This window comes from Xenopus tropicalis, chromosome 3 (genome assembly GCF_000004195.4).
Source record: "Xenopus tropicalis strain Nigerian chromosome 3, UCB_Xtro_10.0, whole genome shotgun sequence".
Lineage (NCBI taxonomy): Eukaryota > Metazoa > Chordata > Amphibia > Anura > Pipidae > Xenopus > Xenopus tropicalis.
This window is the reverse complement of record NC_030679.2, coordinates 47,253,439-47,268,834: the sequence shown is the minus strand read 5'-3', so window position 1 is coordinate 47,268,834 and position 15,396 is coordinate 47,253,439. Positions and strand designations below refer to the sequence as shown.

General features: G+C 39.8%; 1 protein-coding gene across 1 annotated transcript in view; it reads left to right on the top strand.

Moving 5' to 3' along the window:
* tspan17 (tetraspanin 17) overlaps window positions 1-14,241 on the top strand; it is a 41,228-nt gene extending 26,987 nt beyond the window's left edge. Inside the window, 5 exon segments of the mRNA NM_001006753.1 lie at window positions 7,141-7,311; window positions 8,757-8,882; window positions 9,452-9,499; window positions 9,955-10,071; window positions 13,091-14,241. Coding sequence (NP_001006754.1) covers window positions 7,141-7,311; window positions 8,757-8,882; window positions 9,452-9,499; window positions 9,955-10,071; window positions 13,091-13,156 — 528 coding nt within the window. The 3' untranslated portion in view covers window positions 13,157-14,241.
* The last annotated feature ends 1,155 nt before the right edge of the window (window positions 14,242-15,396 follow it).

Genomic DNA, 15,396 nt, shown 5'->3' with positions numbered 1-15,396 from the left:
TCCATTCTGCGTGATTTGGGCACAGATGGTGGGGGTTGTTGCTGGTCCCTTGCTAACTGTGCTTGGCTCAGCAAGAAGCTCTGGTTATTGTGTAACTGAGTTTTGCAAGATTATAACAAAACAACGTAAATAAATAATCCATTTTCTGTTGGGTATTTGGGCTGAAGTGTTGAGCTGGATTATTGTTTCATAGCTCTTTTGATCTGTTTGTAGGAAATGAAACCTGCTGTCATTTTTTTTACATTCTCAGCCTGCGGCCTGTGTGAAATACAATATCTTGCACAGAAAGCCTGATCATAAAGCCAATTGAGCTGCTGGGCATTTTACTTAAAATGTCAGTTTGCAAAGTGCAGGTATAAACTCTAGATTCCAATCTGCTCAGGTAACAAAGGGAAATCTTTACGCTTAGAGGAACAATCTGACCCCACTGCCCCCCCAACTTCCCTGTTCACCACCTCTACTGCCATATGAATTGAGCAGATTCAATAACACAGCTTTGGGCTATGTACACAAGAGAATGTTAGCCCCCTCATGTATATTACATTGGTAGCTATACCTATATGCTATACCAGTACCAGATGGAAATAAGAGATTTTTAGGAGTTTGCTCCAGGTTTTGTAACCTATATCAACCAGTCAACAATAATATTCGCTTTTTTCCTTTTAAAAACATCTGATTGGTTGCTGTGGGATAATATACCTGGTGCTAAATGACATTGTCTCCAAAGGAAATTATAGTGATTAGTTTGCTTCCTTAGACATCATAGCTATAGTTTGACTGCAGTGTACACTGGGTAGTTTATAAAAAGTCTTCACTTTAGCTGCGCTGAGTACAAAGCTGTGTCTCAATGCAGCTACGCAAAACTGTGGACGAGGGTGGATTGGTATGCCATATGTGACTGTGGTCTAAAGGTGAAATTCCCCCTTGGCAATGGCACATGAGGTGATTTTGGTTAATTTTTTAAGTAGACCAAAAAATATGCCTTCAAATAGTGAAAATGCTTTATTCAGACTGGAAACCAGACTGTGGAAACTATCTCCTGACTTAAAGGAGAAGGAAAGGTAAATACTAAGTAAGCTTTATCAGAAAGGTCTATGTAAATACAGCCATAAGCACTCACAGAAACGCTGCACTGACTTCTCTGAAAAAAGATTAGTTGTGTCTGTTTTCCTCTGCCACAGAAACGCAGCTTTCAGCTTCCAGCTCTCTTCTGCTCCCCCCTCCCTCAAGAATGCTAAGAGCTTACTCCCCCCCTTAGGAATGTGGATCTTACCGTGTATGGGGACCTTAACTAACTGAGCATGTTCACTTGGTCCTGGTGTCTGTGCAGGAGTGAGGAATTATGGGAACTTTCTTTAAGCAGCTCAGCGTTTTTTCTTCTGAACAGAAGAAATATGGGGAGACTTAAGGGCACTATTGAGACAACTGAAGGTATGCTGCAGCTTGAGATTAACTCTTTACTAGCCTTTCCTTCACCTTTAAAGGTGATTCACATGAAGGTGCTTATGGGTGGTATTTTTCAACTACATAATAAACTGGTGCACCAAGAGTCTGAAAGTTATTTACAATGAAAAATGCAGTTGTGGTTGTGCAACTTTTGATGTAGTCTTTGCACAAATATTTCATTAAGGATACTTTGTCCAAAGCCCCTTCTTGCACTTTTGTATAGTTCCTCTTGACGCCACTGCCTTTGTCCTGCCTTCTGTTGCAAATATTGTACAAATGTCTATTGAAGTACAGTGCAGATGAAGAGCTCAATTGCATCTAATTCGGGCAAGTGTACTTAATTAACACATTAGCCACAATTTACCACTTTGTGGATGCATTTATGGAAGGACAAAAAGGCTACATTGTAGGTAAAAAACATGGCGATTGCATCTGAATATACTGCACTTGCAGTAAGTAAATGACCCCTAATATATATATTTTTTTTTTTTCGAAGTTACTCTGTTACAGTGCAGATTAATTAAGAACAAAATGTTTGTCTTCACAGTACAGAGCATGCACATTCCAAAAGTTGGAACAATGCTGCTCTGTATTATGGAAAGTTTTATTTAGTGCCCTTCTAAAGGGGAAAGCGTAGCCTGTGAAAATGTATTCCTTTTTTCTAAACAAAGATGCCTTGTGTGTTAAAACCCTTTAAGTAAAAATACCCTATACAGAAGTAGGTTTGATCTTACACATAATCAAATACTGTAATTAATCCTAGTCTGCCTATTAAAATGTGTCTTACACAATCAGATTACAAGCCAACATGATAAAATAAGTTTATAAAATATAGTTTTGCATAACTAAATACAAACTGCATGAAGTTGCATCCCATCATATGACTATAGTCTAGCAGTGCTTTCCAACTGTTTTCATATCATGGGCTGGTTATTCACTGATCTACATCAGGGGCCAGATTATAGTAACACGATGATGCCATTCAGTGAGGTCACTTGACATCCCTAACCGTCAGAGGAATGTGAAAATCTATTGAATGGCCTTATCTGGTCTTTGGGTCTCCTGTTTGACAGCCCTTCTCTAGACAACACACAATACTGCAGACCAAAAGCAAAGCTCTTCTGTAATGATGGTAGTAGTAAGAGCGAACATAGACACAACTGCTGTCTTTTACACTGAATCATAGCAAAAAATTGAGCCGCTTGTTTGGAGAAACCTCTTCAAGCAGATTTTTACATGTATGGCCCACTTAAATCTTGGGTCTTAAGCATGTTTAGATAAAGAACTGAAACTCACACAATAACAACACAAGTGCAGGACACAATAACATGCCCTTTGACTTTTTACCTCCTACTTTTCCTTCCTTTTTCACTGACCAAGACAGGAATAGTTTACTCGCAGATTAATCATTAGTGGGACCTGTCATGGATTCCCAGAAATGAGAACTGTACTGTGCCCCCTTGCAAAATTTAGCCAACCAAATAGAAGAGCACTTCTGTCCTACTGTAGAGTAAGCCAGTTTAAAGGAGAACTAAAGCTTAACTAAAGAAATATGCTAGAAACGTTGTACATTATGTTTTGGGCTTCTGTACCAGCCCAAGGCAACCACAGCCCTTAGCAAGGAAGATCTGTGTCTCTGAAGATGCCCCAGTAACTCCCCATCTTCTTTTCTGGGTCAGGACAGCAGAAAACATTAAAATAATATGTACTGTGTGTTTGTGTATATGTACAGTGAAGTGACAGAACCTTATATGCATTAAACATCATAGTGTCAATTTGTTTTACAAAATAAGTCACTGCTTTGTATAACATAAGGAAGGATTTTTCTGTCTCTTAAAAGCAGAGATTCCTAACCTGGTGGTTAGGATCCAAAATGTGCTCCCCATGGTCCCCCTGAATATAGTGAAATTGCCTCTTACAATAGGATATAATCATTTAGTTGCATAACTGGTTCTAAACAAATGTTGGGTGGTCCCAATTCATTGGGTTTCCGTGAGACAAAGGAAAGTAATGCTGATATAAATGAGGAGGCTGCAGGCCAAGTTCATGATTAAAGGTCAAATAACTCTTAGGCCACTACTTATATTTTGAATTAGGGGTATATTCTATAATAATTAAGCCAGAATGTATTGTGTGACACTGGTGTCATCAGTAAGTAACCATACATTTTTCTTTTTTTTCATGGCTTTTGTTATAGTGTTTTTGACGAAGTGCTTTTAGACTGCAAGGGGTGTACTATTCACAATAACAAAGGAGACAAGACTTTACTTGTATAAAACATTGTTCTTTTGTAGTGACAATTGGGGGTCCATTCATTAAAGCACGATTGATATTTTTTCTAATTGTTGGAACTTTTCGTATTGACCACGACAATATTGTTAAAATAGTCCGACTTTTTTGTGGTTATCGTTAAATTCCACAAAAAAAGTCGTATTTTTCACAAAGACTACAACCATTTTCAAATTCATTCAAGCTTTGGTATTGTGACTTTCTTTTGGCCAGGTTGGAGCTGTAGAGTGCCATTGAGCCCTATGGGAGACTTTCCTTGGGCCGGGTTGGAGCTGCAGAGTGCCATTGAGCCCTATGGGAGACTTTCCTTGGGCCAGGTTGGAGCTGCAGAGTGCCATTGAGCCCTATGGGAGACTTTCCTTGGGCCAGGTTGGAGCTGCAGAGTGCCATTGAGCCCTATGGGAGACTTTCCTTGGGCCAGGTTGGAGCTGCAGAGTGCCATTGAGCCCTATGGGAGACTTTCCTTGGGCCAGGTTGGAGCTGCAGAGTGCCATTGAGCCCTATGGGAGACTTTCCTTGGGCCAGGTTGGAGCTGCAGAGTGCCATTGAGCCCTATGGGAGACTTTCTTTGGGCCAGGTTGGAGCTGCAGAGTGCCATTGAGCCCTATGGGAGACTTTCCTTGGGCCAGGTTGGAGCTGCAGAGTGCCATTGAGCCCTATGGGAGACTTTCTTTGGGCCAGGTTGGAGCTGCAGAGTGCCATTGAGCCCTATGGGAGACTTTCCTTGGGCCAGGTTGGAGCTGCAGAGTGCCATTGAGCCCTATGGGAGACTTTCCTTGGGCCGGGTTGGAGCTGCAGAGTGCCATTGAGCCCTATGGGAGACTTTCCTTGGGCCAGGTTGGAGCTGCAGAGTGCCATTGAGTCCTATGGAAGGCTTCCAAAATCATGCATTGCAGTTTCAAAGCCAGAAAGGTTTTGCGCCGTTTAAGATCATACAGATACGAAAATTTTGTGACTTTCCGATCGCAACCACAATATTTTTGTACAACCAAGAAAAGAATTTTCGCGCAGTTTTCGCACATCAGAAGTTATCATGGTTACTCCGAATTTTTTCCAATTGTGCTTTTAATTGGGGAAAATCCATGCTTTGAATGGGCCCCCTAGTGTGCATCACATTATATTACATTTGTGTAATACACATATATTCACATACATTATTTATCATTGAGATTCTTCAAATTCTGTTGTATCTCTCAGAAGCACACACTCAAACACCAATTATTTATTAATGCGATTCAAATTTTATTGCTTCACACAGCAAAACTATTCTTTATTTTTTTGTGTATAATGTGTCCACTAAATGACTATACTGTTTGAGTTGTTCTGTGCCATAAAACAATTACCCCCTCTTTCACAAGTATGAAGGCTGCATTATTATAAAACTATAATGCCATACAAAGAGGTCTGTGGATATCATGGGCATGCTGGGAGCCATTTTTTGGGGGCAAAAATACAGTCTCTGTGAGTAGAACTAATATTTCAGCTCTACCTGCCACTGGGAGTAGGGATTTTTAGTTCAGCAACACCTGGATGGGCATAGATTGTATAGGACAGATTGTAACACAGCCATATTTGATATTTGAAGCAATGGACCTCTTTGCTGCTGAATCATTGGGCTAGGTATAAAAATGAAGAGGAAACATGATTTCCACATTCAGCGGTAACAAAACACAAAGATAAGTCAGGTTATGGAAACCTTTAGTTTTATTTCCATTAATGTTTATATCCCAAAAGGAAACACATTGGAGGGGCAAATTCTGGAACACAAGGTTATTTCCTGAAATTGGAGAATGCCAGGGCCCTGGAAAAAGTGAGTTTGTTCTGTCATAGGATAAGGAATCTGTAGGAAAGAGTTTCAAACCAGCATGGTTAGAGGGCAATTGTCATAGATAATTTTTAACTGTATTCAGTTTTTTATGAGCTTCTTAAAATTAATATTGTTATTCTGCAAGCAACTTTCTCTGAGAGTCGAAATGTATTTTACTGCATGCAGTTATATAGCTCTCCTATTTTATATTCCAAGCTTGTTTGGACAGGGTCCTTTTTACCTCTTGTATTGGTTAGGTGATTGGTTGTTGTATGTTAACTGTATGTTCAATATATACCCCTTTTATTGTACAGTGCTGCAGAATGTATTGGCACTTTATAAATATGTATTATTAATAATATTGTTATTAATTTTTTCCACCTACAAGTGCCATGGGTATGGTTGTTGCAAGGAAAAATGTAAGAAGTTTTGGAGAACGAAATCTGAACCCTTAATGCCATGCGACTGTAAGGGTAAGGCCCTGTGGAGCGTTGGCTCCGCTGTTTATATCCTGAGAGAAGCGGATTTGTTCCTGTATGCCGCTCCATTGATCTTCAAGCGAGCGGTTGTGCAGATCAATGGAGTTGCATACAGGAGTGGATCCGCTTCTCTCAGACTGAAAAAACAAAAAACCAACCAGGCTGAGGGCGGCAGAGCCAACGCTCCGTGGGGCCTTACCCTAAAGCTCAGAACAGTTGAAAGTGATTGGGTTTTTTTTCCCCTCATTTATTGCACAATTTAGGATTTTGATTCTTTTTGTACTTGGCAAAATGTTTTTGTTCACCATTCAGTAATCGTCCAAAAAAATAAATGAAATAAGGCTTTGGTGAATCCCTATTTTTTTTTTTTTTTGTAGATGTTCAGAGGAGATATGCTGATGTGTTCCTACACTGCTGGTTTAGTTGGTGAAGGGATGTATGTTGCATTATCTCTCTTTAGGTTGATAACCCATCACCCTGTTTAAAGGAGTCATATAGCATAACTGACTGCCTACAATTTTGTAGACAATAATGAATACTCTATAGTGCTGGTATCACTTTGAGCTAAAATGTATTATCTTTAAAATGGTCCCTTTATTAGAGCTTCCTATCGATCTGCTACTGGCCCTATTGTCTGTGTTTCAAATGAGTGGTGGGCATATTGTAATAGTCCCTGCCAGAAGCTCAGTAGGAGAGGGGATAGCCAATCACAGCTCTGCACTCACACAAGCAGACAAGCATCAGTTTCCCATAAGGTCAGCCTAGCTGCTGATTGGTTGCTCTCCTACAGCACAGTGTGTCGAGTGCTGCCGGCCCCCTGCACAGCCTGGGAAAGGAGGCAGCAGGAAGTGGAACAGATGGGTGGGACTAGCAGGTTTTTCGGATACATTTTCAATAAATTGGCCCCTAACACAACTTTAAGCACATACCTTCTATATCTAAAACATTATAATGCACTGGCATATTTGTGTTTGTTACACAATATGTTCCCTTTAATTTAAAGTCGGGGAATGCCAGAGGCATTTGGCATTAGTTTGTTTGTGATAAAGCAGATAAGTAAATGATATGGTATATCTCTGGTTTTACTTATATAGTCTCTACCTTTCTATCTTTCTACAGTTCTCAGTCTTCCTGGGGTTGATCTTCTTCCTGGAGCTGACTGCAGGGATCTTGGCCTTTGTTTTCAAAGACTGGATCAAAGATCAGCTTAATTTTTTTATCAACAACAACGTGAAGGCGTATCGTGATGATATTGACCTCCAGAACCTCATTGATTTTGCTCAGGAATATGTAAGTGTGGCTGCAATGAGACAATGTCTGAGTGTTTTCTGTATCAGGACCAATGATTTCTATTGCACTTGTAATGATTATGTCATGGAAGGGAATCCTTTGCAGCGTCAGAAGACTATAGTGCCATCTAGTGGTACCATGAAAATACTTTTACAAATGAGCTGCTGTTGCAATCAATAGTCACAGCAGATTAAAATGGTAACCTTGGCATTGTACAGAAAATAAATTGCAAAGTTTCACATTCTTTAAGATTTGATAGTTTTTGTTTTTTTTACTTTGGCTTTGATTAAGATGGCAACAAAATAGGAATAACCGTTTAACAAGGTCTACAGATCATATATTTGTCTGTTTCAATACCCAAGTGTTGGGGCTGGAATGTCAGGATGCAAGCACATAAATAGTCTGTGCGGAACTGTTAGGAGAGATCCATGCTCATGGCCCAATTCAGTCCTTAGCTGATGGGATTTTTTTCACATGCCAAATTATTTGTCATCCAACAGGGAAGGGAATGTTTTGAGCCCCAACATGGACCATAACCATGCCAACTCAAGAGTCTGTGTTGAGAATCTGTGGTTGTTGTGTTGGAAGTTTTAAAATATGACCTCCTGCAGGGGACTTTGACTGTGCATGACATCCACTATCACTGCTTAAGTCTAAGGACCCACAGAGCAGTTCAGTCGCCCACAATAGATCTCTGTTATTGCTGGTGACTAACTGCTTCAAGATGGCTTTCCACCAGCAACAACAGGAGTCGCCAGTGGAAAGCCTTTTGCATCACTTTGGTTTTCTGAAGTTGCCTGATGTTGTTTGCAGGAGAAAACTTTGTGAGACTAAGGAATACCAAAGTTATGTGAAGGTCTTTCCACTAGCGACTCCTATTGTTGCCAAAGGAATTTCGGAGCTGTTAGTTGCCCGTAATAGCAGAGATCTATCGCGGGCAACTGAAATGCTCTGTGGGTCCTTAGCCTAAGACAGTAAGCATGCACAGTCCGTAAAATGCAACTCAAGAGAATAAAATTGTATCTGGCCTACTATGTAGTCATTTGTCCATAGGCTACCTGGCCGAACAAAACTTACCTTTCAGTGTATGGCCGGTTTAATGTGACAGTTTAACCTACAGCACAGATATCAGGGCAATTAAAGATCACTTTGGATTTACCTCTGGTTCTGCTTTCAATAGATCCCTTATATGCCTTTGCTTAAAGGTATGACATTAGACTTTAAAGCTGGAAACCAAGTTTTACATCCAATATTAGCACTGTACAACCCTGGTCTCCCAGCATAAAAAAGTGCAAAAATCCAAAAAGTTCAAAAAAGTTACAGTACTGAAGAAGGGCATTATAATTTTAATGTGAACGGAACATTGATTCATTGATTGATACAGTGATCACACAATAAATGTTTGAAATGTTCACTTCTCAAATCTGTTCCCTTTCCCATTACAGTGGTCCTGCTGTGGTGCACATGGACCAAATGACTGGAACCTCAACATCTACTTTAACTGTACAGACTCCAACCCAAGCAGGGAGCGCTGCGGAGTGCCGTTCTCCTGCTGTGTGAAGGACCCTGCGGTAAGAGATGCATGCATTCTGGGTTCTTTGGATGAAGATAAAGCTGTGGTTATGCAGTCTGTATACATTCTTTATTAAAGCTGTTTACAAAAGATGTCCGTAATCCACAGCATTAGAACAACAGAGAAGAGAATATTATGTATTGAATCAGCAATTGACACAGTAAACATTACTGTAGAAAAAGAAAAAATGTTTGCTCAGGCTTTCTTATTTAAACAGGAACATAATAGCAGAAAGAGAGAGGCAAATGGGCACATACATGTACTGCTAAATTGCACTAGCAGAAGAGACAATACAGATTCCCTTGTCTCCTAGATGCACTGCCAGTCAACAAGCAGTATGAATTAGTAGGCAGCTAGAAGAGTGAAATGGGCGCTGGTATTTAGTAAGGGCTGCCACTCAGCAGTACATGAACTTTCTCAAATGTCCAAAGTTGCTACAGAATCAAATAAGCAACCGTAAGGGCAGCTCAGGGGCTTCTGAACTGACAACTGTTCAAAATATATTACTTGTAGTATTCATTGGTTTTAAATACGGGTGTATACATTTTTTTTTTCTTACCCTCACAGGAAGATGTTCCTAACACACAGTGTGGATATGATGTGCGGCTGAAACTGGTAGGCATAAGATTCCCTTTATAAATGTCATTAAAATAGTTTTAAAAAAAAAAAATTTAAACATTTAACATTCATTTATTTTAAAAGTTCCCATTTCATGTACCATTCTTCATGAATCGAATGAAACCACAATTTTTGTTTTTAATTGCTTTCTTGACAGTTTCTTTTGGTGGCGTGTGTATGAAGTTATATGCATATGTAGTAGAAGGAACTTTTAGTGTAGAGAATCCCCTACAGCAGGGATGATCACCCTACAGCCCTTCCAGATGTTGACCTACAGCTCCCAGAACTTATACTTTGAGATTCAATTCAAGGGGTTAATCAGAAATTAAGGCATTAAGGAATTATGGCTATTTATATACTGTCATCAGACAGTATATGTCTCATACAGTGAATGAGTGACTATCTGCTTTTTTTGTTGTTGAGTTGTTCTCACTTTCCATTTTTCACACCAGGAACTGGAGCAGCAGAGCTACATCTATACCAAGGGATGTGTGGGCCAGTTTGAGAAGTGGCTGCAAGATAACCTAATCGTAGTGGCCGGAGTATTTGTCGCAATTGCTTTATTACAGGTAAGAGTTTTTAATCCTACATATTTCTTGCCTATTCTGGTGTATCTGTCTCCCAAACACAACTAACTGAATGCTGAAGGGCAAAGTGAAGTGTTAGACCTTGCTACTTCCTATAGAACAATATGTAATGTAATGGCTTGATATAGGATAATATGCAATGGAATTGTGCAAAAGTTATACTGATGTCTTATGGAAGGCAGCGCAGCATACGGTGCCCTAAAGAATTGATCTGAATGAAATCACTACTCATTTAGACCTTCTGTACTAGTTGAAATCAAACATGGTGCCTCTAACTCGCAAGTGAAAGAATTAAGTATTTCAGGTATAGTGTAATGCAGGATTGGACCTGGATATAAGTTTTAGGTTGTGACCCTACAAACACTTTTTTGGGCACATTAGAGCTCATTTCCATCTGTAGATGCAAGGGGCAACGTCCATCTTTCCCTGCAGTAATTTGCATCTAAAACCACTTTCATTAAAGGACAAGGCAACTCAAAATATAATTTTTTGCCTAATAAAAGAAACCAAAATTCTAAGCAGCTTTGCAATATACATTTATTACAAGTTTGTAATGGTTTTTGAGTTATTTGTATTTATAATTGCTATTAGAAGCAGTGTTTGTCTGTCCTTTTCTATTCTCTGCCCTGGTGGCTCAGACTATTGAAACAATGTAACACAAGGCAGCAGACTGACAGACCTGACTCGCTGGAGGAGACTGACCTTTGCAACATTGTTTAAAATGTAACAACCAGGAGTTCAGCAAATGCTGCTTTCTATAGCAATTACATTTACAAATAATGTTTAAAGTGCTACAAATTTTTCATTATTTCAAATTGGAAAGTTGCTTAGAATTATGTTTTCTTTCATTATGCAAAACATTATTTTTGGGGTTCACATGCCCTTTAAAGGTACTTGTGTTTAAATGTGCTCTGCATACATCTGTATAATTGCGCTCGGCATCGATCAAGCCTTCCATTATGACTTAAGTGCTGCTGCACCTTTTGATGTGCGGCGCTATGCAAACCCTGGAGCTACCGTCACCTCCTGACCAGATGGTAGGTCCAGGGACCCCTTGGTGCTTTGTGTTAATCACCTCAGCATAGCTGTGAATGAAGAATTGGGCACACACGTCACTTGCATGCCAAACACTCAAAATTATGTCAGACAGCCTTCTAAAATATTTGGCATAACCGGACACAGCAGATTTGCATGAAGTGCAGGCACAATTGTGTCCATTTTGATAACTCTGGATGCAGTTGTGCTGGATGCAGCGCAGTTGGGTGCCTGCATCTGATTCAGTGCCTGCATTGTGCACACAATGGCACATAAATTCTGGGGAAAAGCTGTGCATTGTGGGGACCAAAAACATGACAATTGCCTCCAAAATTGCACTGTGCTCACTGCATCAGGGTAAGCGAATGCACCCTTTTATCTCCTAAATAAATGTTGCTCACTGCCTTGCTCACCACAGCTTCCCTGTGGGCTGAAAGCAGCAATGCATACCTGTACAAAGCTAAATCCCTAAATCCCTTACTGTAGGGGTGGGGTGAAACCAGCAATTTGACTAACTGCAGAGGCATTTTGCTTTCCATCTAGCAGCTAAATGGAAGGTACAACAAATGTATTTGTCCAGCTTATTGCAGTAAAATACAGAATAGATTCATTTTGCAACAGGTGATTGCCACACCTCTGCAGTACCTGTCTGGTCTGTCTTACAGGCTGACATTAATCAAATTGCTATTGACAGCTCACACTAATATTAACTGAATTTATGCTTTGCTTGCATATTTGTATGCATACTAAGTTGTAGTAAATATGCTGATACTTATGCTTTAGAGCCTGAAATTATCAACCCAAAAGGAGGGTATTTAATGTGCTATTATTTTTGTACTTCAGCATTGGATAAGACACTACAAAACATTACAGCATGGCTGATATATTAACACCTAAATAAGTGTTTATACTTCTTGCTTTCTACAGCCATTAATTAAATCAGTAAGGCAAAATATACAGTACATTAGTAAATGCATTAGTGGATGAAGTATGTGACAATATCTCTTACACAATCTTTTACATGTTAGGGCAGTGGCACAGGGGGAGATTAGTCACCTGTGACAACGAAGATTTGCCGCGGGGCGACTAATCTCCCCATGTGCCACTGCCCTTAAAGGGCTGGATTACCTTTAAGGTAGCTTTTATTATGTTCTAGAATGGCCAATTCTAAGCAACTTGTCAAATGGTCTTCATTATTTATTTTTTAACGTTTTTGAATTATCCTCTGCCTTCTTCTAACTCTTTGAAATGGTGGTCACTGACCCCAGCAGCCAAAAAACTATTGCTCTGTGAAGCTACAATTGTTTTGTTGTTGCTTTTAATAATGCATTTTTCTATTCAGGTGCTCTCCTATTAATATTCCTGCCTTATTAAAACCACTGCCTGGTTGCTAAGGTAATTTAGATCCTAGCAACCATATAGCTGCTAAAACTTCAAACTCAAATGTTGCTGAACAAACTGTGAAATAACTAAAATACTGCAAGTAATAAAAAATGAAGACCAATTGCAAATTGTCTCAAAATATCACTCTACATGACACTAAAAGTTAACTCAAAGGTTAATAACTATAACTGTACTGTTACCACATACCTTTAGATAAATTCTGCCTCTCCCTGCTTCAATATTATGTAGATCACTCATTTTTTTGCATATTATTTACTTTTTATTGTTCCAGCAAATTAGATACATTAGCAACAGTAAGGGTGTCCCAAAAAGTGTTTGACTATTAAGTGTTTGAGCGGGGAGGCGCGATTTGCCAAATTCGCCGAAGTTTCCACTCAAGGCAGTTGCGGCGTGACTAATCTTCCCGTGTCACAGCCCTTATATTCAAAAGAAACAGTCTAAATAAGATTAAAGTGAACAATTGCACTGCAATTTGAATGCATGTATACCTGATGTATGTCTGACCTCTGTTTTGCCTAACTCGGATTAATCTTCCTCTTTTATTTTTCTTTTCATCCTTCAGATTTTTGGCATTTGTTTGGCTCAGAATTTAGTTAGCGACATCAAAGCTGTGAAAGCAAACTGGTGACCCATTGCCGTCCTCGTCGGAACTCTCTCTTAACACTGGAGCCTGCCTTTTTTTTGCACTGCCCTTAAACATCACACAGACTCGCAAGCATGAACTTCTGGGGGATAATGCTCCTTGATAGTATTTGGTGGAGAGCCATTTAGTGGCTAATTCTGTTTTATTATGGGTTTTACACATAACAGGGGACATGATGTTGTTTGTGCCACAATCCACACATCTAGCCCGAGCTTCCTTCCCTCCCTGGACCTGGAGGGGCTGGCACTGGAAGCCATGGTGTATTTAAGTGCATGTGCGATGTCAGAAGGCGGTGTGACTGTGATTTATATTTATATATATAAATATCTATATTGTAAAAATGTAAAGACTCTAAGGGCCACGCCAGCCCTCCTTTTATTGGAGAGGCCCCAGGCTTTGTATGTGGAAGGGGCTTTAAATGTCTGAATGATCCCTGTCCTTTGGTGCTCTATGGGGGTTCAGGCTGTCAGCCAAAAAAACTCCCAATGTTGTCTGACACTGGAGGCATTGTAGATTTTTGATTTTGTATTAACCTGTTTAGTCTCCAGAGCTGCCCATGTGACTTTTATTGTCAATGCTACTTTCTTCCTTAATTTTGTTTCATTTGTTTTTTTTTTGTTACCTTTCAATGCTTTGTTGTTTGTGCCAGTTACGGCTATAGCAGTAGTTGAGTACTTTAATTGCTCTCATCTTTAAGAAAGACCAAGAGCACAGGGTGATGCACCAGAGATTTCATTTGTAGGGAACATGGTAGGCCTCTGTCTGCCACAATTATCAGTGCTGCCCTCAACAGGAAAAAGCTCTTTTTATACCAAAGCAGCAATTGTGACAACATAGAATCTGCAAATTACAATTAGCTTCCCTGCTCATTGTGTCTTTAATTTGTGGAAGCCATTTTTTAAACCTGTTAAAACTCCAGCTTTAATACCTGCTTGGGATTCAGCTTATAGCCATCGACAATGTCAGGATGAACTTCTTCCCTAAAATAAGGAGTGCTCCAGCCATCATGCTCCTTTTAGCTGAGAGATGCAAAGGTTTCACCTACGTTTTAATAAATTGTTCAGCTTGAACCTGTATTGTTTTGTCCAAGTATTGTTTAAGGATGTGCGTACCAGTAGTTGAACCATACCAGGCTCAGTGAGGGTGCCAGCATTCTGAGGTGCACTGCATTACTTTCTATATGTCTTTTATACCAGGAATGGCCAAAATGCCCTGCCTTCAGCTGCTTTAGAACTAAAAGTTGACCCAAGCTGGGCATTACCATGTTGTGTCCATGTTGGTCACGGTTTTTTTCTTTGTTCCAAGTTGCTTTGTACCTTATTCACACATCAGTCCAGCAGTTTGGTGTGTTAATGTAGCTGGAATACTGCTACCAGAAATAGTTACACTGTACGACAGGGGTAGAAGTCCCAGCACCCTTTGCTAGCCAGTGACTTATTTGGAGTTGTAGTTCTACAGCACATGGAAAGGAACTTTTTTTCTGGAGTATGATCTTTTCTATTTGTAGGACCCCCTTCATTATGATTCTGCAGGTTACAGCACTGACCAGCCTTTTGCTCTCCAGCTGCCTATTACATACAGTTGCCCTCAAGGTTGCTGGGGAAGGGAGACATTGTAGCTGGAGGGTTGTAGGTTTGGCTTCCTGATTTAGAGTAGAACATTTGGGGTGCCATAATTTATTTCTTAGAACAGATTCCCTTGCTTTCTTACTATGCAGGGACATAAAAGGTTTGAGGCACATTGTAGCAATTCAGTCTGTACCTTGCTGGCTTGTATACCAAATGGTCAGTCACACATTTGTTACATAATCCGACTGAGAGCTGGAAAGTAATCCCAGTAGTGTATAGATATCACATTATAGTGACCAGCTGAGAGCTAACCAAACCTAGGCATTGTATGATTGCTTTACAGCCTACTATGGATACTGAAAACTGAGTGCTTAACTTATACATTGGGTTGGGCTTAAGGGGAGACCGTCCCAACAACTATCTTTATACAGCCGTGACCAAATGGCCTGGAAACTATAACTGTAAATTCAAAATGCACATTTGCTGTCATTAACAAAATCCAGATGTTGTTTTTCTTCCATTTTGCTTGGGGGAAATGTTATCCCTTTTCATTTCACTGGAATCCGTTCGATAAAGGACAAGTGACACCAGCTAAATGAAGAAGTTGCCTCAAATAATTGCCTATACCTATAATATAACATTATGATTGTGAAAAGT